General features: G+C 43.3%; 1 protein-coding gene across 1 annotated transcript in view; it reads right to left on the bottom strand.

Moving 5' to 3' along the window:
- Positions 1-26,199, bottom strand: part of ABCA1 (ATP binding cassette subfamily A member 1) — a 146,898-nt gene that overhangs the window by 105,927 nt on the left and 14,772 nt on the right. The window contains exons 2-3 of the mRNA XM_025358994.1: positions 17,148-17,305; positions 2,175-2,268 (exon numbers count right to left, since the gene is read on the bottom strand). Coding sequence (XP_025214779.1) covers positions 2,175-2,268; positions 17,148-17,213 — 160 coding nt within the window. The 5' untranslated portion in view covers positions 17,214-17,305. The remainder of the gene's footprint in view (positions 1-2,174; positions 2,269-17,147; positions 17,306-26,199) is intronic.

Here is a 26,199-nt window from a genome sequence, read left to right as displayed (position 1 = left end):
GTCCCTGGAGGGTGATGAGAACAGAAGGTAAGGTTGCAAGAAGTGCATGGATGTGGCCGGGCATGGTGGCTCATGCCTGTAATCCCAGCACTTTGGGAGGCCGAAGCGGGCAAATCACCTGAGGCCAGGAGTTCAAGACCAGTGTGGTCAATGTGGTGAAACCCTGTCTCTACTAAAAATACAAAAATTAGCCAGACGTGGTGGCACATGTCTGTAGTCTCAGCTATTTGGGAGGCTGAGGCAGGAGGCTCGCTTGAACCTGTGAGGCAGAGGTTGTAGTGAGCGGAGATCATACCACTGCACTCCAGTCTAAGCGACAGAGCGAGACTCCGTCTCAAAACAAACAAACAAAAGAAGTGCACAGATGTAAGGAAAAGTCTCATTTACCATCTATATATACAAGAATTTCAGAACTTTTCTGAAAATTTATGATCTGGTGTCAGACAAATCTAGGTTAAAACTCAACAACTTGCCCAAGATCACAACCTCGGTGAACGGCAGAGGCAGAATACAAACAAACTCCAACTTGTCTGATGCCAAAGACATTTGCTATTTCCACTACACCATCCTGCCTGCTTGTAATCATTCCAGAAAGAATAGTCCAGTAGATGAAAAAACTGAGTTTGCCCTTGAAACTTATACTTCAGTGGCGCTTGGCATAATGCTTAAATAAAATCTAATATGTATTTGCTCATCAATCAAAAAAATCTCTTTGGGGTTCCAAAAGAGAAAACAATTATCTCACAGGCATATAAATTGTGTATAAATTTCAGTTTATGCTTTTTTTTTTTTTTTTTTTGAGACACAGTCGCACTCTGTTGCCCAGGCTGGAGTACAATGGCATGATCTCAGCTTACTGCAACCTCAGCCTCGCGGGTTCAAACAATTCTCCTGCCTCAGCTCCCCTAGTAGCTGGCATTACAGGTGTGCACCACCACGCCTGGCTAATTTTTGTATTTTTAGTAGAGATGAGGTTTCACCACGTTGGCCAGGCTGGTTTCAAACTCCTGACCTCAAGTGATCCACCCACCTTGACCTCCCAAAGTGCTGGGATTACAGGCCTGAACCACTGTGCCTGGCCCACTCTTTTCTTCTATGGTGAAATCAGGAAATCATGTCTGAGAAAATGTTTCTTGAGCTGGGGGGGTGGTGTGTGTGTGTGTATTTCATATGACTATGTGTGATGTGCACCAGATAATTAGCAAGTAAATACTGTTGCTGTGTATTGTGAGAAAGATGGGACCAGGCCAAGAAACACAATTAAAAGGTGGCCCTGGCCCCATTGCTTTCCTGGAAGACGAGTATCTCGTAAGCTTGTGCGTCTCCCTAGGGGTATGGACTGATCTGCTTAGCAGTAGGAAAAATCACTGGGGCAGTGAAACTGAAGTCCCAGCTACATTTCTCACATAAATATTGATCCTTTAGATTTAGCCATTTCTGCAGTGTCAATCCACCCACTGAGCCCAGACCTAAGAGAAAGACTGTGATTGTAGGACGATACACTGACAATAATAATATAAGGTAGGTATTACTATTCCCTTTTAAAAAGAAGCTGAAATCACTTGTCCAAGGTCATATGCTTAGTGAATGCTGACACCAGAATTCATACCCAGGTAACCTGACATCTGGAGCTTGCGTTCTTAGCCACTACTGTATTTTCTATGCTCACTGTAAAGGCTGTTATCAAAATACATGATTGACAGTCAGATGATCTGCGTTCTATTCAAGGTTGTTATGAGAATAAAATAATATTAGTAAAACTGAGAAGTTCTACACAAATGTTGCTTAAAATGATGTGTTCCATGATTTGCAACGTGTGATTAAGACATCATGCATATGGAAAAGACTAGGTGTTAAGGCATTATCTTAAATGTGCTTTTGAATCACCACTTTCTAAAATTATCAGTAAAGTTATTTTATTTTCATGATTTAAAAATGTGTAAAAGAGATGTTGGCTATTGTTATAATTACAATTATCACCATTCACTAGGACTGAAAATAGTCTCCTGAGTTCATGCCTTATCAAAAAATGAGAAGCCTAGGTTTTTCTGATCCAAACCATGCGTGATGTTTCTCAAAGACGGCATCTTTGGAAAAGTCCAATTTAGCCCACGTTCATTGCCTGGATTTTCCCTGCCATTGGTGAGTCTCAGGTAACATCCACAGTTACTTACATTCATGTTGTTCATAGGGTGGGTAGCTCAGCCGAACAGAGATCAGGATCAGGAAGATAAATAGAGGCCAGGCCACTTCCAGCAGCAGCTGACACTGAATGGAAAATAAGACAGAACACTGTAAATTTCAAAATAACATGGATGTCCAATGCTACTGGGATTTAGGAAATCCACAGAAAACTTCATCTACTAATTAATCAATTTCTCCAGTCTCTCCCACCACTCTCTAAGCTTTAACAGAACTGTTTGGAGTTCCGACCTTTTAATACACCATTCCATATACCTCTGTGTCTTCCCTTAGGTAAGGGAAGATGTTTCCTATCCTGCTTTATCTGGTTCACTTCTACTCATTCTTCAGGATGCATCCTGGCATAATTTCCTTTACTAAAATCTCAGCCTGAGCTAGAAGCCCTTCTCCCGTGCTACTCCAGTAACCCAGGCACACTCCTCCTGTAGCATTTTCCTGGAGCTCTTGAAATCATCTGTTTTTATTGCTGGCTTCCTCAGCACACTGAGCACTCTGAAAGCAGGCACCCATCCGAGTCTCTCTGCATCCCCAGCCTTAGCACAGTGTCAGGTACGTGGTGACTATGTTGAAAGGAGAGGACCAGGGCAACCTGCTGTGCTAAATACACACAACCCTTGCTCCTCTAATTGCACAGAAAGCTGCTCCCTATGAGGCAGAGAAGAGGGCTCTCAATGACAATGAAAATTCACACATAGTTCCATATTGACCTGTGTGCGCAGGACTGTAAAGAGAGAGGGCAAAGTCCTTCCCCATCTGTCCAGGTCTGGTCACCATCTTCTCCAATGAGTTAAAAGATCATTGAACTTATAAGCAAGCATGATACACTGGTTAAAGCAATGAGGTTTCTCCAAAGGAAAACCCTGCCTCAGTGAGTTACTAGGGGATAAATCAGCAGAAAGACAAGATGGAAATCACTAGACGTAATGTAACTGAGCCAGTAGTGTTCAGACAACTAGTTACATTGCCTGAAGTCATCACCTCTCCCATTCCTAATTCATTTCCGTATTTCAACATTGTAATCAACATAAATACCAAAGAGCCCAAAAGAGTCACGGGGTCTTGTGTTTAAGAGTAATTATACCTTATAACTGTGGCTTCAGAGTCACAGAGCCAAAAGAGCACTGGTATGAAATCCCTTTTTGTCTTTTGTTTTTTTAAAAAAAAGCAATAGATTGGGCCGGGTGCACTGGTTCATGCCTGTAATCCCAGCACTTTGGGAGGCTGAGGTGGATGGATCACCTAAGGTCAGGAATTCGAGACCAGACTGGTGAACATGGTGAAACCCTGTCTCTACTAAAAATACAAAAAAAGTAGCTGGGCATAGTGTTGGGTGCATGTAATCCCAGCTACTTGGGAGGTTGAGGCAGAACTGCTTGAACCCAGGAGGCAGAGGTTGCAGTGAGCTGAGATTGTGCCACTGCACTCCAGCCGGGGCGACAGAGCAAAACTGCGTCTCAAAAAAAAAAAGCAAAGATTTTTTTTTTGAGACAGGGTCTTGCTCCACCGTCCAGGCTAGGCTATGATCTAGAGATCATAGCTTACTGTAACGTCAAACTCTTGGGCTCAAGTGATCCTCTCCCCCAGGGCTCCCAAACTGCTGGGATTACAGGCATAAGCCACTGCATTCAGCCGATGCAGAAATTTTTCTTGATCTTCGAGTCCTTATATTTTTACGGAAAATTTGAAAATAAAAAATACAGAAAAGTTTAAAAAGGTAAATATAAATCACCTTAATCCTACCTCTAAGAGATAATCCCTAGTAAACTGAACTAAAAATGGTTCTCTGTTAATATCTTTTGTCTTTTTTCACGCTTACATAAATAATATTTTTTCTCTACAATATTGAGACTATGCAGCACATATACTTCTATATTCTGCTTTTTCATTTAACATCATACTGGGAGAGCATTTCCCATGACATAAAATATGCTCTTAAAACATGTCTTGTAATGTCTACTTGATATTCCACTCTGTGAATAGATCATAATTTAAATTTTCTGCTCAATTGCTGGTGCTTGAGATTGTTTTGGGTGTTTTTTTTTATTATTTATTTATTTGTTGTTTTATTTCTGATTAAAAAAAAAAAAAAAAACAGTTTTTTATTTCCAAAGACCTCTGATATGGTTCTACATTAAACTCTTTTAAAAAATCTTTTCGGGGATGGACGCAGTGGCTCATGCCGGTAATCACTTTGTGAGGCCAAAGCAGGTGGATCACCTGAGGTCAGGAGTTGGAGACCAGCCTGGCCATCATGGTGAAACCCTGTGTCTACTAAAAATACAAAACTTAGATGGGCATGGGGGTATACGCCTGTAATCCCAGCTACTTGGGAGGCCAAGGCAGGAGAATCTCTTGAACCCAGGAGGCCAAGGCAGAAGAATCGCTCAAACCCAGGAGGCCAAGGTAGGAGAATAGCTCGAACCAGAAGGCCTAGGTTGCAGTGAGCCAAGATCATGCCACTGAGTGATCAGAGTGAGACTGGGCAGAAGGAAATATAGCAAGATAAACAGTGGATGTACTAGGATGATAAGAATATGGGTGTGGCTGGCACAGTGGCTCGTGCCTATAATCCCAGAACTTTGGGAGGCCAAGGCAGGCGAATCACCTGAGGTCAGGAGTTTGAGACCAACCTGGCCAACATGATTAAACCCCATCTCTACTAAAAATACAAAATTAGCTGGGCATGGTGGTGCATATTTGTACTTCCAGCTACTTGGGAGGCCGAGGTAGGAGAATTGCTTAAACCTGGGAAGCGGAGGTTGCTGTGAGCCAAGATCGTGCCACTCCAGCCTGGGCGACACAGCAAGACTCTGTCTCTAAATTTAAAAAAAAAAAATGGGTAATGTTTTTAATACTTTCCTGTCTTTTCTAAATTTTCCACAATGAGCATGTATAAATTATCTCGTGGTACAAAAAAACACTGTTACCATAAAGCTATCAAGAATAGTTGGCACAGACAGCACAACAGAACGAAAAATAAAGGCAAATGGATCCCTGTCTGGAAGAAAGCATGCTGACAGTGGAGTACTCAAGACCAAAGATGGGGCTGGTCTTGCTAAGATTTCTGTAAATAATCCCAAAGAGACAACGTACTCCAAGCTTGGGAATGACATTCAGCCTTTTCTTTCTTGTCTTTTTTAATAGCAAACACCTTTTTATTCTATAGCTTATTTTTTAAGTTCAGATACACATCACATTCCATATCTTAAAGATATACAAGTTTTATTTGTCAATTATACCTCAATAAAGCTGGGGGTGGGGGTGGGGGTGGGGAAGAAAGCAATTTTCTTTCTGCCAAAGAACAAAACCACGACTCTATGAAAATAAACTTTTCTCAGGCCGGGCGCGGTGGCTCACACCTGTAATCCCAGCACTTTGGGAGGCAGAGGCGGGTGGATCACGAGGTCAGGAGTTCGAGACCAGACTGGCCAACATCGTGAAACCCCGGCTCTATTAAAAATATAAAAATTAGCTGGGCATGGTGGCGTGTGCCTGTAATCCCAGCTACTCAGGAGGCTGAGGCAGGAGAACTGCTTGAACCAGGACCCGGGAGGCAAAGGTTGCGGTGAGCCGAGATCACACCATTGCACTCCAGCCTGGGCAACAAGAGTGAAACTCTGTTTCAAAAAAAAAAAAAAAAAAAAAAAAGGAAAGAAACTTTTCTCCCAGCTGAGACAGGACTCCCTCATCTCAGTTTCCCCAGGTACTTTGTGTCTGTATCAGCTCTTGGTGCACCAGAGACCCTATTTATATATGAGCTTCTCCCTTAGGGTCACTTTCTTCTTACTAAGCCTACCACATGATAACGGCTTTGAAAATGTTTGGTGAGTAAGTAAATGAGCTGAAGTTTAGAAAATAATGAACATGGAAATATAAATCAGTTGAACCCTTTGGGAAAGCAATGTAACAACATGGATTCAAGAGCCATGTTTATCCCATTTGCCCAATTACTATTCCTGGAAATTTATCCTAGGAAACTGAACTTAAGATATCAAAAAACTATATGCATAAAGTTATTCACTCATTGAAACATTGTAATTGCAAAATATTGGAAACAATTGCACAGCAATGGGGAAATGTTTAAAGTATGGTACATCTACTCAACAATATATCATGCCATCATCACAACCATGTTTATGAAACACAGAAATCACTAGCCATATAATATTAAGTGAAAAAAGCAGAACATAAAATTATATGCCGTTCCAAGCTTGTAGCTAAATAAAATCACTTACAAATATTAACAAAGACAGGAATACAACTATTTTTTTAAATGGTATGACTGTAAATAAATTTAGAAAATACTAATGAGGCCGGGTGTGGTGGCTCACACCTGTAATCCCAGCACTTTGGGAGGCCGAGGCGGGTTGATTATGAGGTCAGGAGTTCAAGACCAGCCTGGCCAACAGGGTGAAACCCCATCTCTACTAAAAATACAAAAAATAGCTGAGCTTCATGGCGGGAGCCTGTAATCCCAGCCACTCAGGAGGCTGAGGCAGCAGAATTGTTTGAACCCAGGAGGCAGAGGTTGGAGTGAGCCCAGATCGCTCCATTGCACTCCAACCTGGGAGACAATGCAAGACTTTGTCTCAAAAAAAAAAAAGGAAGGAAGGTAGGAGGGAGGGAGGGAGGGAGGGAGGGAGGGAGGGAAGGAAGGAAGGAAGGAAGGAAGGAAGGAAGGAAGGAAGGAAGGAAGGAAGGACGGACGATAGGAAGGAAGGAAGGAAGGAACTAATGAAATTAGGGGAAAAAAACGAAACTAAACAAAGAGTATGAGTAAAATAAATAGTCATCAACCTTGAAGCTCTGAAACTACCATTTGTACTTTTAGGATAAATAGTAGCTACCGTTTATTTAGGACCCAATATATACAAGGCACATTTTATATTAATTACTTAATTTAATCCCCAGGACAACCGTGTGAGATAGGAGACATTATTGTCTTCATTTTATATGTAGCAAGGCTAAAGCTGGAGGAAGGGTAAATCACAGAGATAGTCAGTAGCGGGGTTGAGATAAGCGGCCAATTCTACCCAAGTCAGGAGGCCACATGACATTCTATTTGACACCATGGGAGACTCAGGTAGGAAACGGCCCCAGTAGGTGGCATGGTCTAGAAATATCAACAGGATCCACAGAGGTAAGATGAATTCACAGCTTGTAGATTTATAATACTTACAGCCAATACTGGGCACCTACTGTGTACTCAGGACGTTTTGTGTATCTCATCTCCAGTATTTAATTCATAATAACTCTGTGGGGTAAGTTGTATCATTACCATTTTAGAAGTGAAGAAACTGAGGTTTGAACAAGATATGAGTCATAAGAAACTGCACCAAAGTTTGAACCCAGATCTACTGACCCTTTAGTGTGTGCTTTTGTACTCACCGTGCTGCCATCACAAAGCTACGTTTGGGACACATACCTATGCCACTTAAAAGAAACCTAGCATTTGCCAGCCCTGCTGAGCAGTGATCTGACCCAATGAATCAAGGCTTATGTTCCTGGACATCTCTACAGCCCCATATCTAGGATCCTGTAGGGCAGCAGATGCTCAAAATATGTTGGTTGACTGAAAAAAATGAATGGATCTTCCCCATGGCAACTGACAGCAAAACACAAACAAAAAATCTTACAAGCCATTTGTAGCAGCTGAATGGCGAGTGTAAGCAGATCAGGAAAAGAGGTTAAAAAAAATTGATGATGATAATAATAATGGCTAACACTTAAAAAGGTCTTACTATGCACCAGGGTTGTGAGTGCTTTATATACATTAACTCATTTAATCATCAAACAAACCAATTAGTATTCTTGTACACATTTTACAGAAGAGGAAGCTGAGATTTAAAGAGTACTGCCCAATGGTCCAAGATTGGCAAATGGCAGAACCAAGATTCAAAGCCACTCTGACTGAAGGGCTCCTTTCTCTTCGCCATTATGGACCCCAACCTCCTTATGCACTTTGCCTTCACTTACCAGGGCATACAGACGCCTGCTCTCTCAAAGCCCTTGCTGAGCTGAGACACTAGCATGTATGAGTGAATTAAAGAGACTGTCTCCAAAGTTCACGCCACCTGAGCCAAAGAACTCACAAGAGACAAAATTCAATCTTTGCCCTTTTACCTTGGACTTCTAAAATTCTTCCTATCATTGAACCTAGAACTCACCTTCCAAACTCAGGGGAATGTTCCATGTATTTCTTTTCATAATAGCCTCCCCCTCTAGAAACCAAACTTGACTTCTGCCAGGATATGCCATTATGGCTACACTCATTAATAAAATCAGATTTCTCCTCCATCTCTAAGCTTAGCACTTTTCCTAAACATAAACCCTCATAAATAGCTTGGAAATGAAGTTGATCCTTTACCATTATAAATTCCTATAGAAAACTCTTCTAAACCTTGCTTTGGTACCTACCCACCCAACCCCACACCTCCCCATGGGGTGGGAAGATGGGGAAAAACATTGTTTTCAAAAGGCATTTCTCACCAAAGTCAAAGCTGCTCTAAGAGTACTAAAGCACCACTTTGCACTTCCCATCTTGTTATTTCAACATGGGGATAATATGAGTAGGCACCGCTGGAGCAGATTTTCTTGACAGCGACCCTACTGACATTTGGGGCCAGATAGTTGTTGTGAGAGACTCTCCTATGAATCCTAGGAAGCTTAGCAGCATCCCTGACCTCAACCTCTAAATATCAGCACACACATTCCCAGGATTGTGACAACCAAAAATATCTCCACATGTTACATCCCTGGTGGAAGGGTGAGGGTGGGGTGGGGTAGGGGGATAACTGCCCCCACTTGAGAACCACTGCTTTAGAGTTATTATCAGAATTAAATGTATTTCACATAGAAGGCTTACCACAGAGTCTAGTACTTATCATCATGTTATTCAATATGCATCAAATCACTCTTGAATCATCATTCATAATTATGCCAACATCTCACACACTACAGATGTTCACTGTCCACTTGATTATTCATGCCTGACTTTTGCTGCTGGCTGCAGAAGTTCATAGACCACAATCCAGTCACTCTGAACCCATTTCACTACCTAGCCTGAGGACACAGTTACGGTGCTCTTAAATTCTTGAGATTTATCCACGTTAATTCAAGGTTAGGGCAGCGCAAGGACCATGGACAAAGAACAGAGAAAACTAGCAGAATAAAATTGGGCCTTGGGCAAGAGGCTTCTGAATCATGGTAGCCAAAATAATGCACTCCATGCTGAAAAATGAAGTCGCCATTTCTTAGTATTGAGAGATTCTTGACAATACAATGGGGCATGAAAAAGGAAATAAGAAGAATAAACATCAGAAAGGAAGAGATGAAAATATCCTTTCTGTTTATAGCATGGTCATAAATCTAAGAGAACTCACAAAGTTAACTAAAAAGCTGCAAATGATTTGCAAGTATGGGCAAATTAATCAGAACCAAGGTAAATTCTCCTAAATAATAGCATTGCTATAAGCCTGTGAAAACAAGTTAAATTAATATAATGTGGGGAAAAGAGAATACTATTCACAGTGACAACAGAAACATAAACAAAAAAACCTAGGTATTAACTTAGCCAAACATGTGCTTCTTATATAAAAGAAAACCACAGAACTTTAGTAGGATAAATAAAGGAAGACGAGAATTAAGGAGAGCTAAGCTCTGCTTCTTGATGAGATCATTTAATATCCAAATTTCCCAAGCTAATTTATAGATTTAGCACAATTGCACTTAAAATAGCGATAGGGTACTTTTTTGAGCTTGATAAGGTAATAACACTCAATGGGGAAAAAATAGATGAAAATACCAAAAGATATTCTGAAAGGCAAAAAGGTAAGTGGGGGACAATGAGCTCCTCCATATATCAGAATGTTCATCAAATTGAGGGCACATTCTGGGCTCTATCAGCACCAAAACTAAAACTACATATCAAATGACCAAATGAGTAACTCCCAAAATTGCTCCCTACATTTTTTTTTTTTTTTTTTTTGAGACAGGTTTTCACTCTGTTGCCCAGGCTGGAGTACAGTGGTATGATCATAGCTCACTGCAGCCTTGACCACCCAGACTCAAGCAATTCTCCCACCTCATCCTTCCAAGTAGCTGGGACTCCAGACAAGTACGGCCATGCCTGACTGCTTTCCTTATTTTTATAGAGATGGGGTCTTGCTATGCTGCCCAGGCTGGTCTTGAACTCCTAGTCTCAAGCAATCCCCCCACCTCAGCCTCTCAAAGTGCTGGGAATACAGGCATGAGCCACCATATCCAGGTTTTAATAAATGTCCCAGAAATAACTAGAAAAGGAATCACTATTTAATCAATAGTGATTATTTATTAAATAATCACTGGGATGACATGATATGAATATGAAGACAAATTAATTTTAGACCCATCCCAAATAGCATACATGCCAATGAGACCTGGGAACACTAAAGTGAAATCTGAAGGATCACATCAGAAAAATGCTAGAGAGGGGAAACGATTTTTAAAACCAGGCCTGCCTTCCCTGAACCACAAAGTCTCACACATTGACGGTGGCTACTTAAATTGGCTGGATCCTCTGGAAAGACATCTGATCATATACTTCACGGGCCATTTCCCTTCAACCTAGTAATCCTGTTCCTCAGATTTTGGCCTACACCAATGATACAAAAATAATAAAAGATTAAATGTATAGAATCTTTACAGTAATTTATTTGTAGCGGCACACATAGAACAATCTAAATGTTGGCAACAGGGTTTGAACTTCTAAAAACTGTGTTGATGGATTACTGCAAAGCTATCAGGAATGTCAAAGGCATCATCCTACAGCAGATTTGGAGCCAAAAGATCCCAGCCCTCCTCTTAGCAACCTTTTTTTTTTCTTTTTTTTTTTTTTTTTGAGACAGAGTCTCACTCTGTCACCCAGGCTGGAGTGCAGTGGCGCAATCTTGGCTCACTGCAACTTCCACCTCCCGGGTTCAAGCGAATTCTCCTGCCTCATCCTCCCGAATAGCTGGGATTACAGGCAAGTGCTACCACGCCTGGCTAATTTTTGTATTTTTAGTAGAGATGGGGTTTCACCACGTTGACCAGGCTGGTCTCAAATTCCTGGCCTCAAGTGATCCGCCCACCTCGGTCTCCCAAAGTGCTGGGATTATACGTGTGAGCCACCGTGCCCGGCCATTAACTTATTAACAATACTCTCTTCATCTGTGAAACAGAAATTGCAATGCACACACCTCAGAACTGTTGTGAGAATCAAGAAAATAATGGATATCAAAGTATTACTTTCAAAACTATAAAACACAGCCTACACATCAGAAATCATTATTCTAAATAAGAAGATGATTTAGAAATATGTGAACATGCACACTAAATAATGTTAAATGAAAGAAGAAAACAGAGCATAAAATGGTCCATGTATATGTAATGATTACAATTGCTTTCTTGGGCCATTGTCATTCAAGTTCCCTCTATCCCAAGAGTCACAAGACAATGTGGCCTGACTATCTCAGGGGATCCTCTTGCATATAAAATAAAAGTAAATTCTCACGGGGCACAGTGGCTCACGCCTGTAATCCCAGCACTTTGGGAGGCCGAGGTGGGCGGATCACAAGGTCAGGAGTTTCAGACTAGCCTGGCCAATATGGTGAAACCCCATCTCTACTAAAAATACAAAAATTATCTGGGCATGGTGGTGGGCATCTGTAATCACAGCTACTAGGAGGCTGAGGCAGGAGGATCGCTTGAACCCGGAAGGCAAAGGTTGCAGTGAGCCGAGATTGCTCCACTGCACTCCAGCCTGGGTGACAGAGCTAGACTCCGTCTCGAAAATAAATAAATACATATATAAATACATAAATAAATAAATACTAAATTAAAGTCTCCTTCCCCAGTTTCAAGGCCCTGAATGATCTGGTCATGTCTATTACCAACTCATCCCCAGTCAGTCTTATTCACTCCACCAGTGCCACTGGCTTTCTTCTGTTCCCTGACCTAGGGGACAGGCACCCCCAGTCTCTCTGCCTGGAATGGATTTCCCTATCTCTAGGCCTCTGATCTTTGCCTGGCTCACCATTGCTCGAACTTCAGAGCTCTCAGCTTTAATGTCACGATCTGTCATTCTAAATGAAATCCCTAACCACATCTGCTAGTATCTAACACCAGTACCACAGTTTGTCGGTTTTTTTCCTTCATAATCCTCATCACAGTTTACAGTTATATCTTTATTTGCATGATGATACGTTTCACATCTGCTGGCCTCACTGAACTGTAAGCTCTATGAAAACAGTACTCATGCCTGACTGCTTCACCACTAGATACCCAGCTAACCATCCCACAAGTAATAGGTGCTTAATAGATATTTATCCAAATGAAACAATAAATTTCTATTTGTTTTAACTTTCTTCATTCCGTAGAAGAGAAAACTAAAGCTCTGGAGAAAGGAGTTTTCCTAGGCCACTGAGACAGATGGTGGCCAAGCTGGGATTGGAATCATGACCACTGCTGCCGGTCCAGGAGTAAGGACAGGGAAGAAATGTGTCAGGTGAAACCAGAAATGGGGAAAGGATGCAGAGCGTTTCCATCTACTCTGCAAAATTCTCTAAAAGCTCATAAATGAGGAGTTTTAATTTTTGGATAGTTCATTCTTTTTCATTAAAGAATGCCCAAATAGTGGTACTCTGGCTGGGGGTAGTGCCTCATGCCTGTAATCCCAGCACATTGGGAGGCCGAGGTGGGTGGATCACTTGAGGTCAGGAGTTCAAGACCAGCCTGGCCAACATTTTAAAATCCCGTCTCTACTAAAAACACAAAAATTAGCCAGGTGTGGTGCTGTGCGTCTGTAATCCCAGCTACCCGGCAGGCTGAAGCATGAGAATTGCTTGAACCCGGGAGGCTGAAGCATGAGAATTGCATGAACCCAGGAGGCAGAGGTTGCAGCAAGCTGAGATCGTGCCACTGCACTCCAGCATAGGTGATAGGGTGAGACTCAGTTTAAAAAAAAAAAAAAATCACAATTAACTATTTTCCCGCCACATGACTAGTCAGATCTATTTGAGAAAATTAATAATAAAGGCAAAAGAAAAGAGGCATTATGGCCACTCTCACTTTGTCCAGTTTGTTCCATGGGGACCTTGGCCTCTGGATCAGCCTAAAACCAGATGAGGATCCTGAAAGCTCTGAAGTTTTCTTCCCCTTCCTGTCCCCAGCCCTGTTTGTACTGAATACCTACCACCCACACAAGTTAACTGTTACTTTGGAACCAAACTGAGCTTTGCACCCAACTTTCACAACTCAATTCAATTTATTCTTTGCCTAACAGAAACAGCGGAAAACTAACCCTGGCTGATGGTCCCCCGTGAGTCTGCATAATGGGGGCACAGGAGGGGGGGGACCCAGTAGTTACCAGCAAACCAGGACACAGAATGAAAAGGCAAGCACTGCCTTTCAACAGGGTTGCTCTGGGGTATACTGTTCGGCTCCAGGCCAAACATAGTGTTTCTATGTTCCTGGCAGCAGCAGACAGGCTTTATGTATTCTTACTATTCTTCCTAGTGCAAGGGAGCCTCCTCAAGGCCTGCAAACCAATGGGCCTTAAGACATTTCCCACTCATTCAGTAAATACTTACTAAGCATGTCCCAAGGGCCAGGCTCTGTGCTGGGCTCTGAGGCCAAGCGTATACACTCCAGGATCTCAGGAGACAGGAACTGCGCAATGAACTTCCATACACTGCAGGCAACAGCTATCATGGACTGCTAACTTCTTCCCCTACCTAATGGGCAGGGCTGGTTCTCACTATGTGAGCTAACAAGGTGGCCCCACAACCCTTAAGAGGTTCTAATGTCTAAACAATATAATCTAGAAATCTAAACCAGGTGGATTGGGAAGCAGCCATCAGTCAAAACTTGAGATTCCGAGACACAGGAGCTTTAGCATACAGAGAGAGCAAAGCAAAAAAGGATCTGCAACTGGAGGGCCACGAGGAAACTGGTTCTGGTGCTACTTTCTTGACTGACCAACGCTGGACACCTGTGCCCCCCTGAACCCCAGTTCTGTCAATTGTACAAGGTGCAAGCCAGATCTTTCCAACTCTAACAATCTAAGCATCAGCAACCTGAAATAAATCACTTTTCTTTCTGATTCAGCAAAATACACTTCCTTTAGAAATCAGGAAGGGAGGTAAGGAAAACAGGCTAGCAGGCAGTGGTGTAACAACTTAAGCCCCTTTGTGTCAGGGTGTTGCATCCCACTTCCTTCTTTAACAACAACTCTGCCGTAAGGCTACAAACTGCCTTTGGCTAAACCTGCCTATCTCTCTAATCCTAACACTTCTAAACCCATCTGCAATACCCAGCAAGAAGCAACAAGACCAGTGGAGTCTGGCCCAATTTGAATGACCCAACCCCACATCCTGTTGCAGGATTCCTTCCCTGGCTAAGCACGGAAAACCTCTTCTCTGCCCTTTCTGCTACCTTCAAGTTGCTATGCAGTTGCAAAAAAATAAAAAATAAAAATAGTTTGGAGGAGGGAAGAAAAGTCACTGTGATGGGACAGACTGAGGCTTGGCCCTAGTCCTAGGGATCTCAGCTTCTGGTTGCAGCTCAGTGGCTGGCTGGGTGACCTTGGCGAAATCCCTTTCCTGCTTTGTACCTTAGCTTTCTCATCTGTAAAATAAGAGGTTCAGACTAGACTACCCCAGAGCCATAGCCCTCCTTTCATTGCCAAGATGATATGATTCTTCCCACTACTCATTAACAGACACATAACGTGGATAAACCATGGCAGAGACAATTTCCCAGCAAATGGGCCCCTTCCACCAGGATAAGAAGGGGCAGGAGCCCTGGACCACACCATAGTGAAAGAATAAGAGTAATGACGGACATAGAGGACTAGAACACCAAGACTTGGGAATAACCATGGAAGGCAGGGAGAAAGGCAAGGAAGGAATCAGAAACTTCAATATTCTCAGATGGGGGATAGGCAAAATAATGATACCACTGCAAAGCAATCTGGCACAGTGAGTTAGAGTGCTCGCTCCAGAGTCAGATGATCTGGATTTGAACCCTAGCTGTGCTCCTTGTTAGTAGTGTGGACCTCAGACAAGTTACTTAACCTGAGTAGCACGTTTCCCAGCTACAACATGTGGAAATAACAGTACATCACAGGGCCTTAAAAGGAATAAATCTAGTTAATAATGCCTAATCAGATAGTGCCTCGCACATGGAAGCTCATTCTAAGTGTTTGCTTTTATTATATTAATATAATATTATCTTATTATACTTTACAATTACAGAAAACAGATAGGATCCATAGATTCTAGTCCGTGTTCTCTCACTAGAGACCTGCGAATTCAGGTTCCCCATTTGTAACAGGAGAGGCGGAACACAATCAGTTTTTCTCAAATGAAGACCTGTACACACATTGCTGAGGGATTATATTTAAGTTCTCTAGGAGGATTTTAAACACTTTATTTTCATTTCAGTCGTCACCTAAACCAAGTCTAATAAACACATATGGATTTTTTAAATGCTTACTTTAAAGCCAAGTTCTGGCACAAGATTTCAAAGCCCAAGTCTACATCTGTGTTTATGATTGTGTTGGCACCAGTATAATTGTAGCAAACTCATGAGAATGGAACAGGTGCGGACTCAACTTATAAAAGATGAGACTGGACCCAATGAAAGCCAAATACCATCAAATTAAGGTTGTACAAGTAGAAACATGGGTGGAGAATTCAATCATTAGTACATGATAATATAGACTAGCCAAACTCCAAACGTTCAGCACGACGGCATTTACCGCCATGCAACTTATAATTTGGTTTCGGCTGAACAACAACTGCCTCACCATATTTAAGGTATTAATTTGAATGGTATTGATTGGATAATTTTGTTTGCACTTAATTTGTAAATATGTGTGGGTCATGTAGTTGTATAATAATAGCCTATAAGTTTATATCTACTTTTACATATGTACATATTTAAGTAACACTGTAATAAAAAAGAAATTTAGTGAACAAAAGGGTGCTTTGACACTTTTGTTCTTTTACAGACAGTGCAAGCATTATTCTAGTTTGAGGAAAACTGAATGAAATTCTCTCCAAAGTCCCGTGTAGCCCTTTGAATCTCAGAAATATGATCATTTTTGTTACAGACATGTGAAGCTGCATTAAGATAGCCAAGTGGGGATACGGGCTTAGAATCCAATAAAAATAAATAAATAAAGGCGGACCAGGAACAAGAGACGTAGAAACTAACTACAGAGAAATGCATCCTAGAGATGGGATCTCTAAGGAAGGGTGTTCAGAGATAGAGAGACAAAGAGCTGACGTCTGAGCTTCAGGGAGTTCACTCTGCCCTACAGCCCTCACATCCGTCTGTGGAACAGTTCCATTCACCTGCGCATTAAACATCATCTCCAGATTACTCAAAGCATTATTGGCTCATCTGGGAAGTGAATGGCTTAGAACCCTCCGCAGAAATAAAACAAGTCTCAGTTATTATATTCCTCCAGGCCTGACACAAATCTGTAAGGAAAGAATCCAGATTGACACCAAGATACCCAGTATTGATGTCTAAGAGTGGGGCCATTAACTCGCTTTACTCACAGCTTTCAGAAATACAGGGGCCCATTAGGGGCTTTTGGAGAGCCAAGTGGCTCCCAGGGCTGCGGCAAAAGGAAAAAGTGGGGTGGTCAGGCAATTTGGTGCCAGGTCTTAGGGATCAGAACTCATGCCTGGGCACCAGCACAAACCAAAGCTACTATTTCTACCTGGCTGTAAATCTGCCCTCTATGATAAGCCACACGCCATATCCGGACCACACAGTCCTCTGTCCATAAGAGCCAGATTCCATCAATCCCTGTGTGAAACCCAAACAGCTTCCTTCCCTCCCTCCCTCCTCCAATTCGCAACTCAAAACCACAAAGAAGAATGAGAGAACCCCCCGAAAAAACCCAAGCTTACTGTTTGTCTTCTTCTGAAAGTGAGGTTCTTCCACAGCAGCAACCTCAGCTGAGGCCAACAAGCCATGTTCCCTCAGCCAGCACCCACAGCGTGTGGCTCGGGAGCCCTGGAAGGCAGCGGCCAGAGCTCACAGCAGGGACGCCGTGGCTGGTCATTAACTGAAAGATAAAGCAGGAGGGGAAACAGCCGTCAGTTATTGCTGCAAAGCCATACACCAGTGAGGACTGCTAATCCAGCCCTCTCAGCTGAGACCTCCAACACACAGCTCTGCGTCATGACTGCTTCTCAATGGGTCATGAGTCCCCAGCTCCCAGCCTCTGGGTTCACCCACAAAGAGGGATTCGGGAGGTGTTCCGACAGCAGGCTAGGAGCTAGTTGTTACGGTCCTAATCATTTTAGTTCCATGGATGTTATCATTTGGGAATGAAGAATGCGTTTCTGAAAATAGACCTCTCTCAGGTGGCCAGAACACTGAGGATGGAAATGGCATGGTGGAATCCCAGAGATCTAACTCCTCTCTAAGAAAATGCCTCCCCTTACTTAGAAAGTCAGCAGCATTTGTAAATTTTGCCTCAAGCCTGGAGTGACTTATACTATTCCCTGAACTTCCTTACAGACTAAAGTTTCAGTGGGTTACACAACTGAGTCCTTCAAATGATAAAAAGCACCATTGACCGGGCGTGGTGGCTCAAGACTGTAATCCCAGCACTTTGGGAGGCCGAGGCAGGAGGATCATGAAGTCAAGAGATCGAGACCATCCTAGCCAACACAATGAAACTCCGTCTCTACTAAAAACACAAAAATTAGCTGGGTGTGGTGGCAGGCGCCTGTAGTCCTAGCTACTCGGGAGGCTGAGGCAGGAGAATCGCTTGAACCCGGTAGGTGGAGGTGCAGTAAGCCAAGATCGTACCACTGCACTCCAGTCTGGCGACACAGCAAGACTCCATCTCCAAAAAATAGATAAATAAATAAATAAAGCACAGTTTCATAATCTGGAAAGCCACAACATGCCTTAGATGAGTGTGAGTAAACACCAAGAAAATGCCACCGACACCTGGCTCTCAGGTAATAAGGACAACCCTAGAGCTGTGTCTCTGGAAAGAAAACAGTATCCCACGGAGAAACAAGTCTGCTACGGCAGGCTCAGGGCATCAACTGTGAAACCAACAAACAAGCTCCCACAGGCAGCACATATGCACACTTCTGGCCTCGTTCCACCTGCACCTGAACACACCACCCCCCTACTCCGTTGGGTGTCACAGGTGCCTCCTTGGAAGACTGTTTGCCATGCTAGGGCAAGAAGGTCTTCTCATGAACAAGGGATACTACTTTCTGTGTGTCCCAGCCACCCATGCAGCAGTTGCCCTTATTTAATGCTGGAATAGTCCCAAGTAGTTACACTAAAGTTAAAGCTGGGGAGGGGGCAAACGATGAAAAATGGAAGAAGGGAGGACACACAGGTGAAAATTCGGCCCCGCTGGCACTTGGTAGCCATGAACTCTCCTAGCTCTGCTTATAAAATGGTTCAGTGAATCACTGTGGCCTCTAGAGGAGTCGGGGCAAGGGCAGGGTGGGACACTGGGCATGAGGAACAAGGAGCAGAAGGAACTAACAATGCAGTAATGAGGTATGGATATAAAATCAAGCACTGGACTAGAAATCTGTGAGTCCAAATGAGATCTCCATGCCAAGGTCAGTCTCTAGTAGAACAATACCCTTTTATCTCCCACCCAACAAGGACTTGAATTAAAACTTCTAGAAAAGTCAAGAGATTGGAGGAAATTGCAGTGTCTCAGAAGAAAAGACAGCCTACCACTATGTATTCTAATTCATTCACTGACAGTCCAATAAATCAAGAAATTCTCTGAAATAGTCAAGCCTTAGGACCTATTTCTTTTCTTTACCATTTGCTCAGCAAAATTCTAGAAGGACACACACCTCCAAAGTTTCTTACTCCAAAAAGAGGACGAATTAAAGCAGCACTGCATCAGTTTGTTCAAAGATGACAACTGGAAGCACAGCACTGGCAGCCAGAACAGCATTGTGAGACACATGCTTGTCATCCCAAATTGTCTTCTAAATGGCTCAGGACGGAACTTGCATTCCAGAAACACTGAAATAACTAGCTAGATTTTTCTCATACGGAAGCTGCTCTCCAGGAATCACTTCGTTGACTTAGAAGCTACATGAACCTTTTCAGATCCCCAAGGTAACATTGAGGAGGGTACAATTAAAAAAGGAAAACTACCAGAAAGAGGCCAGGCATGAATTAGCCCCGGCTTCCCAACTATGTGCCCCTGGCCAAGGCTTTATGCTCTCTAAGCATCAGTTTCCTCATTGTAAAATGATAACAATACTTACCTTGTATGGTGTTCTGTGGATTCAACGTGATAATATAAGTAAGTTCCCAACACAGTACATGGCTTAATGTAAGTGCCAAAGCAATGTGAGTTCCCTTCTCCCCATTTATCTTTCTTCATTCCAACAATATCCTCTAGCTGCGAAATGGTTATATCCTGTCTAAACAGGACTTTCCATTATTTCTAGCAAATCCATTGTGGGTTTCTGGAAAGGTAGGAGGGGCAGGAAGGATGAAATCTAAATAGCTTAATGTTGCAGTACCCAGAGCCAAACCCAAATACAGAATATCACCTCCCCTAAACCCTGAGTGGAGAAGCTCAAAGAAAGAGCAGACACACCTCTACACAATGTTCATGAGAAGGAGGGAAGGATGAGTTTTCTTGGACAGCATTTTCTTGGAAGTAAAGTGTCTGGGTTTCCAAAAAAAAAAAAAAAAAAACCGGTTCTGACTCCAAGCACTCTCCAGGAAGCACACGGAGAAGGTTGGTAAGAAGGAGCATAGAGCCACAGTAGAAAGTTCTACTGTGGCTTTGCTGGGCGCAAATAGGCACGCTTCCTGCTCCAATTCCTCCCGCCCACCTTGGCACTGACCTGGCCTCCTGCACAATTTGCTCCCTCATCTCAGAACACAATGATCAATACTGGGAGCAATTCTGTCCTAAGAGGAGGGATTGGCAAGGCCCGGCCCCTTTTGCTCAGGTAACTGAAGCCAAAGGGACATTTCCACATCAGTTTTCCAAGTTAGTGAACAAACAAACCAAAACCTCCAGTTACTGGCTGGAAAGGATCCCACTTCACAGACATCCCAGTCAATAGGCCACTCTGATCCTGCTCCTAGATGACCACAACCGCCACCTCACTGGTGTCCCATCCATTTGCCACAGAGCACCCAAAGTTACTCAGCTAGACCAAATATCTGAATATGCCACTCCGCCACTTAAAACCTTTTGCCAGCTCCTCAGCACCTGAACATAGAGTCCAGTGCTCACCAAGGTCTACCTGGCCTCCCTTCTGGGACTCCAGCCTACTCTCTCACCACTCCCTACCTGCTAAGCAATGCCCTGGGTGTGTGTACAGGCTCAGAATATGCTGCACACTTTCCTACCACTGGGACTTCACTGGTGGCTTCTCTTGTCTTAAGACACCTTTTCAAGCACTACTGGCCTGGTTAACTCCTAGGTCTTAAACTTAGGTCTCCACTTCTTTTTTTTTTTTTTTTTTTTTTTTTTTTTTTGAGACGGAGTCTCGCTCTGTCGCCCAGGCTGGAGTGCAGTGGCGCAATCTCGGCTCACTGCAAGCTCCGCCTCCCGGGTTCACGCCATTCTCCCGCCTCAGCCTCCCGAGTAGCTGGGACTACAGGCGCCCACAACCGCGCCCGGCTAATTTTTTGTATTTTTAGTAGAGACGGGGTTTCACCGTGGTCTCGATCTCCTGACCTTGTGATCCGCCCGCCTCGGCCTCCCAAAGTGCTGGGATTACAGGCGTGAGCCACCGCGCCCGGCGAGGTCTCCACTTCTTCAACATCCTTTCCTGATCTCCTCCCCCGCAACTGACATGTGGGTTCAGAGCCCTTCCTACGTGCTCCCTAGGAAGGCTCGGCTGTGAAAGAGGATTTCTACCTTTTGAGTCAGAGCAGGGACCATTCCTGCTTCCTTCATCCCTGTTTTCCTTAGTATGAAAAAGGGTCCTGGCTTGTCGTAAACTCTCGGGGATGTCTGCTTAATTAATTAAGAGATGGACAGGAGAAATAGGGTGCCAGAATTCAAGGGTGGTGGCACTCCTGGGCCTGTGGTAACTCATTTCTCAAGCTTGATTAAATGATTTCGGCAAATTATCCCCAGAGAGGGAGCTCTGTGTTCAGCAGCTTCTACCATATGCTTGAAAGTCACAAAGGACTGCTGAGCTGCCCAGGTGACTCCTGGGGCATCCTGAAAAATGTAACAGAATCTAAGTCTGCTTCCCATAACCGCCAGGTTTAGCTAAGGACTGGGCAGCCCCCAAGGCCAGCAGGGCTATGCAGTCGACTTTCCGCCCGTCCTCACCCTCAAGCCCAAGTCACACTCTCTCTGGGTCTCATCAGTCACCCAAGTGATCCCCCCTTGCCAAAATGTGACCATCTCCACACCTCAGCCTTGTTTCATACAGTTTGGGCATGGCAGAAGTGACTGCTGGAAACCTTTGGCCAATTTTTTAAAGAAATTTTAACTGCAAATGCCACTCATATTTTGAAGTTCTTAATATCTACAGAATACAACAGACTGCTAAATTAAAACCTTCCCAAATAAGCAAAAACGCTCATCATTAGTTGCAGAAAAATGCAAATTAAAACCATAATAAGGTATCATTGCATGCCCACTAAATTAAAAATTAAAAGTGCTAGCGTGTGTATGGAGACACTGGGACTCAAGACACTGTGGAACTGTAAAATGGAAGAGCCACTTTGGAAAATAGTTTGACAGTTTTTGCTAAAGTTATGTATAGTATTATGATATGACCCTGTCATCCCATCCTAGGTATTTGTTAATATTCATAGAAGCCTTATACAGAATAGCCAAAAACTGGAAATAATTAGTCGTCTAAAAGACCATCAACTGGTGAATAAATAAAACTGGGGCCAGGCGCGGTGGCTCATGCCTGTAAACCTAGCACTTTGGGAGCTGGAAGCAGGCGGATCACCTAAGGTCAAGAGTTTGAGACGAGCCTGGTCAACATGGTGAAACCCTGTCTCTACTAAAAATATAAAAATTAGCTGGGCATGGTGGTAGGCGCCTGTAATCCCAGCTACTGGGGAGGCAGGAGAATTGCTTGAACCTGGGAGGCGGAGGTTGCAGTGAGCCAAGATCGCGCCACTGCACTCCAGCCTGGGTGACAGAGTGAGACTCCTTCTCATAAATAAATAAATAAACAAATAAATAAAACTGGGATACTTACTCAGCAAGAAAAAGGAACAAACTACTGATACATGTGACAACCCGAATGAATCCCAAAAGCCTAATGCTAAGAAAAATAAGCCAGACACAAAAAACTACATACTGCATGATTCCATTTATATGACATTCTGCAAAAGGTGAAAAGAAGGGGACAGAAATCAGTAAGTGGTGACCAGTGGTCATGGGTGGAGGGGACAACAGACTGAAAAGGAGCATGGCAGTGACAGATACACATGTGTATCCATATTTCAAAACTCATCATACTTTTGTAAAGGGGAAGTCTTACTTTGTGTAAATTACACGTCAATAAATCTGAACCAAATAAACTGCCTTCCATTATCATAATTAACATACCTCACAAGTCATAACTTGGAAGACCTAAGAACTGGATAGTATAAAGCCTGATTATTGTGTGATCTCCTTGGAACAGGAATAGTAGATAAATATTCATTACCACTTATGAATTCCACAAACAACTGCAGCCTTAACTCTGCAGGGCTCCCATGAGCCACAACAAATATTTATCGAGTGCCTATCACATGCCAGGTGTGTTCCAGACCTCAGAGATTCAGTGGTGAACAACAGCAGCAAAGTTCCTTCATTCATGGGGCTCCTATTCTACCAGGGATGGGGAAACAGACAAATAATAGTGGGTTGTTCAAGCAGTGGGTGGTGGTGGTAGGATTGATGAAGAAAAATAAAGCAGAGTAAGGGGACAGAGAGTAATGGGGCGGAAGTCATTCCTTTCTGATGAAGCATCTTTAGGACAATGAACTGAGACAGTGGACCATATGCTACCCACAAAGGGGTGGTTTAAATGACAGCTGGGATTATAAATGATTTTTACTTTTCCCTAAACCAAAACCTGGAACACCAGACAGCAGACAGATTCAGTGATGCTGGCAAAAGAAATACACACACACACACACACACACACGTTCACAGGAAGCTGGCTGGGAAGGGAAAATGATGACCCTAGTTACCATCCGTCACCTGTTCTCCCACTTCTTCCTCACCAAAACATTGTGCCCTTTTGAACTTGACATGAACGTTTCCAGGAGAGATGAGAGATGAGAATTATAAAGAAGAAGAAAGGGGCCAGGCGCAGTGGCTCACACCTGTAATCCCAGCACTTTGGGAGGCCGAGGCAGGCAGATCACGAGGTCAGGAGATCAAGACTATCCTGGCTAACACGGTGAAACCACATCTCTACTAAAAATACAAAAAAAAAAAAAAAAAGTAGCGGGGCACGGTGGCGGGCGCCTGTAGTCCCAGCTACTCGGGACGGTGAGGCAGGAGAATGGCGTGAACCCGGGACGTGGAGCTTGCAGTGAGTCGAGATCCCACCAACGCACTACAGCCTGGACGATAGAGCGAGACTCCGTCTCAAAAAAAAAAAAAAAAAAAAAAGCAGCAGCAGCAGCAAGGGGGAGAGAGGATGACACCAAAAAGACAAGCTAGGAGGAATTTTCCCCATTTGGCATAGCCAAAAGAAAAACAGGAACTCCTTCCCGTTACCGCCCTCTACCCTTCTGCAGCACTAAATCTGTCTAGGGAAATACAGTGAGGAAAGAAAGCACATGTGTCTGTACAGCTACCAGAAGCTGTTTGCTTGTGCAGTAACAAAAGGGCTGGCCGGTCTTCTTCCTTCCTGCAAGAACACTGCCAACACGTGAGCTTTTGTGCTGGGCTCCCATCTAAGGGTGACAGTCAGCCCTCATGCCTGAGCCAGGGCAGGTTCCAGAAGAGGGAAGTCTCCAAGCAGGGATCATACAAGTGTCACATCTCACTGGGACAGAGAAATTGGCCCCTCCAGGTGGAAGACGAGAGGCTTCCACAAAGTCATGCTCCATTTGACTGTTGTATTAGTAGATAAAATCTCTGAAGACTCACTCCCACTACACCCCTGCTGCAACCTTATAGAGAGAGCAGCTGAGGCCTCCCCCAAAGCAAGTGACTTGCCTAGCATTAGAGCTGGTTTCTCAAGAAGTAACTTTTTCAACAACTCTTATATGCCCCTTCCCACTAAGCTATGATTAGCTTATTTATTTTTGAGACAGGGTCTTGCACTGTCTCCTATGATTTTGTTTGTTGTTCTGAATGCATTTCTCAGAGTTCTATCCAAATAGTTCACATACCCAAAATGTACAGTTGGCAACTAATTTTCATCTTTCAAAAACAATGATTATATGATGGCTATTTCATTAAACTTTAAACAAATAAGAGACTGTGTGTGTGTGTGTGTGTGTCTGTGTGTGTGTATGTGTGTGTATTCCACTTTGTTCAAACTTCCAAAAAGTTACCAGAAGTCAGATGGAAGTTGAAATTTCCAACAACAGCTATCAATATGTCTCTTTTTTATTATTTTATTTTATTTTATTTTTGAGATGGACTCTCACTCTGTTGCCCAGGCTGGAGTGCAGTGGTGTGATCTCTGCTCACTGCAACCTCTGCCTCCCGGGTTCAAGTGATTCTCCTGCCTCAGCCTCCAGAATAGCTGGGATCACAGGCCGCCACCATGCCCGGCTAACTTTTTTGTACTTTTAATAGAGACAGGGTTTCAACATGTTGGCCAGGCTGGTTTCGAACTCCTGACCTCAAGTGATCTACCCACCTCAGCCTCCCAAAGCGCTGGGATTGCAAGCGTGAGCCACCACGCCCAGCCTCAGTATTTCTCTTGATGAGATTGCTTCTAGATGTCTTTTTCGTAATTGAGGTATAATAGAGAAATAAAAATGTTATATATTTACAGTGTTCTAGATGCCTTATATCAAAAACAGCTTGCCAGTAAACTACAAAGCAGGAGGTGGATTTCAGTATACCAGATATGAACTGAAAATACATTGGTGCCAAAGCTCTGATTGCCTATTCATGAGATGTTGATGCAAAAGCAAGAATCACAGATGTGACTCATGTGCCTCATCTCCAGAGAGATGCACAGGGTCCTACAATATTAGGACATGAAACTTCTAAGCCCAACAGAACATGCTTGCTTTGGAAAAGGTCGGTTTTCTAATTGCCTCTCTGATCATGTGTCTTTGGATCGGTAGCCACGTTCAGGGACAAGCCTAACAAGGTTACAGAAGGCCAGGAAACCTGGAAACAACCCATGATTGAAGACAGAACGTGGCTGCTGCAGGGGCGGGAGGGGATTTTGAGTCATCCTGCAATTTCTCCCAGTCTGACCCATCAGCTTAATTGAACGTGAAGCTAATCTGACTGCCTCAGTTTAACTTCTGGTCTCCAGATGCTACTGGGCCCTCTATCCCTAAGCGTATCCTTCCTGGGATAGCCTTAAATTACACCTCCTCACACTCCCGAAACATTCCACAGATCACAATTCCAGGGAAACTGCCTTGAGTTAGGAGGCCTTGCAGAAGGGTCATGGGCTGGTACTCTCCCCTGAAACTATGTTCCTACTTTTAACGGCAGTATTTTAATAGTCAAATTTGAGAAGCCAAGAGGGGTAAGAAATTCTCCAAGGTAAAAGTCAAGGATGAAGTGAAGTTATCCAATCATTCCAGAGGAATTCTATCATTCTAAAAGAGGTTCTGCTATCACACTGCCCATTTAAAAATATATAGATCCAATGAATTGTATTAATTCCAATAATCTGTAACTTGGGTGCAATTTTTAAAGTACCAAATGCATCATACTTACTTGTTAGTTACAACAAGATAATAGGTAACTGTACCTCCTTCTTTCACTTGAATATATATCCAATTTCCTAGACAAAATTGTTGCTAATAGCTAATTTTCAA

This window comes from Theropithecus gelada, chromosome 15, assembly GCF_003255815.1.
Source record: "Theropithecus gelada isolate Dixy chromosome 15, Tgel_1.0, whole genome shotgun sequence".
NCBI lineage: Eukaryota > Metazoa > Chordata > Mammalia > Primates > Cercopithecidae > Theropithecus > Theropithecus gelada.
Note: the sequence above shows the minus strand (reverse complement) of the source record. Positions and strands in the feature narration are given on the sequence as shown.